At 47.7% G+C, this 748-nt stretch overlaps 1 protein-coding gene across 1 annotated transcript in view; it reads right to left on the minus strand.

Annotated features, from left to right (window-relative positions):
• Window positions 1-298: 298 nt before the first annotated feature.
• DCST2 (DC-STAMP domain containing 2) overlaps window positions 299-748 on the minus strand; it is a 7,475-nt gene continuing 7,025 nt past the window's right edge. The window contains exons 14-15 of the mRNA XM_005429862.1: window positions 506-663; window positions 299-432 (exon numbers count right to left, since the gene is read on the minus strand). Coding sequence (XP_005429919.1) covers window positions 299-432; window positions 506-663 — 292 coding nt within the window. The remainder of the gene's footprint in view (window positions 433-505; window positions 664-748) is intronic.

Consider the following 748-nt stretch of genomic DNA (forward strand, 5'->3'; position numbering starts at 1 on the left):
AGATATAGATATAGATATAGATATAGATATAGATATATACAGATATAGATATGGAGATAGATGGATAGATAGATAGATACAGATAGATATAGATATAGATGATATAGATATAGATATAGATAGATAGATATAGATAGATATAGATAGATATAGATAGATATAGCTAGATATAGCTAGATTAGATAGATTAGATAGATAGATGTATAATCTATATAATATAGAAAATTCATAGCAGTTTTGCTGTCTCTAAGACCTGCCTTTTGCAGCTTCCCCAAACCCTGTGACCTTAGGGATTCCCCTACTCACCGAGGCCGAGGAACATCCCGAAGCCGGCTCCCAGGAAGGCTTTCCTGCAGCGGTACTGGTCGGGCCGGCTCCAGAGGAAGCGGATGCACGGGCCGGGCAGGACCGAGAGCATCACTCGCTTCAGGGCTGGGAGGGGACACGGGTGGCAGCCCTGCCCTGCCACTGCCCTGCCGGGGACACGAGAGGTGGCGGAGCTCACTCGTGTTGGGAGGTTTCTGAGCACGGGATTCTGCTCCAGAATTGATGCCCGGGGGATGCTCCGATGGAGAGGGAACGGGCTCGGGTGTCTCTAACACCACCACCTCCTGCAGCTCTCTGTCACTGCTCGCAGATTCATCCTCGGAGTCAAAGTCAGGTCTGCAGGTGGGGAGAGGAGTGTTGGGGAGCAGCAGTCCCAGTGCGTGGGAAATGGATTTATAGAAAATGTTATAAAAAATTATAT

Source organism: Geospiza fortis, unplaced genomic scaffold (genome assembly GCF_000277835.1).
Source record: "Geospiza fortis unplaced genomic scaffold, GeoFor_1.0 scaffold313, whole genome shotgun sequence".
In the NCBI taxonomy this organism is placed as follows: Eukaryota; Metazoa; Chordata; class Aves; order Passeriformes; family Thraupidae; genus Geospiza; species Geospiza fortis.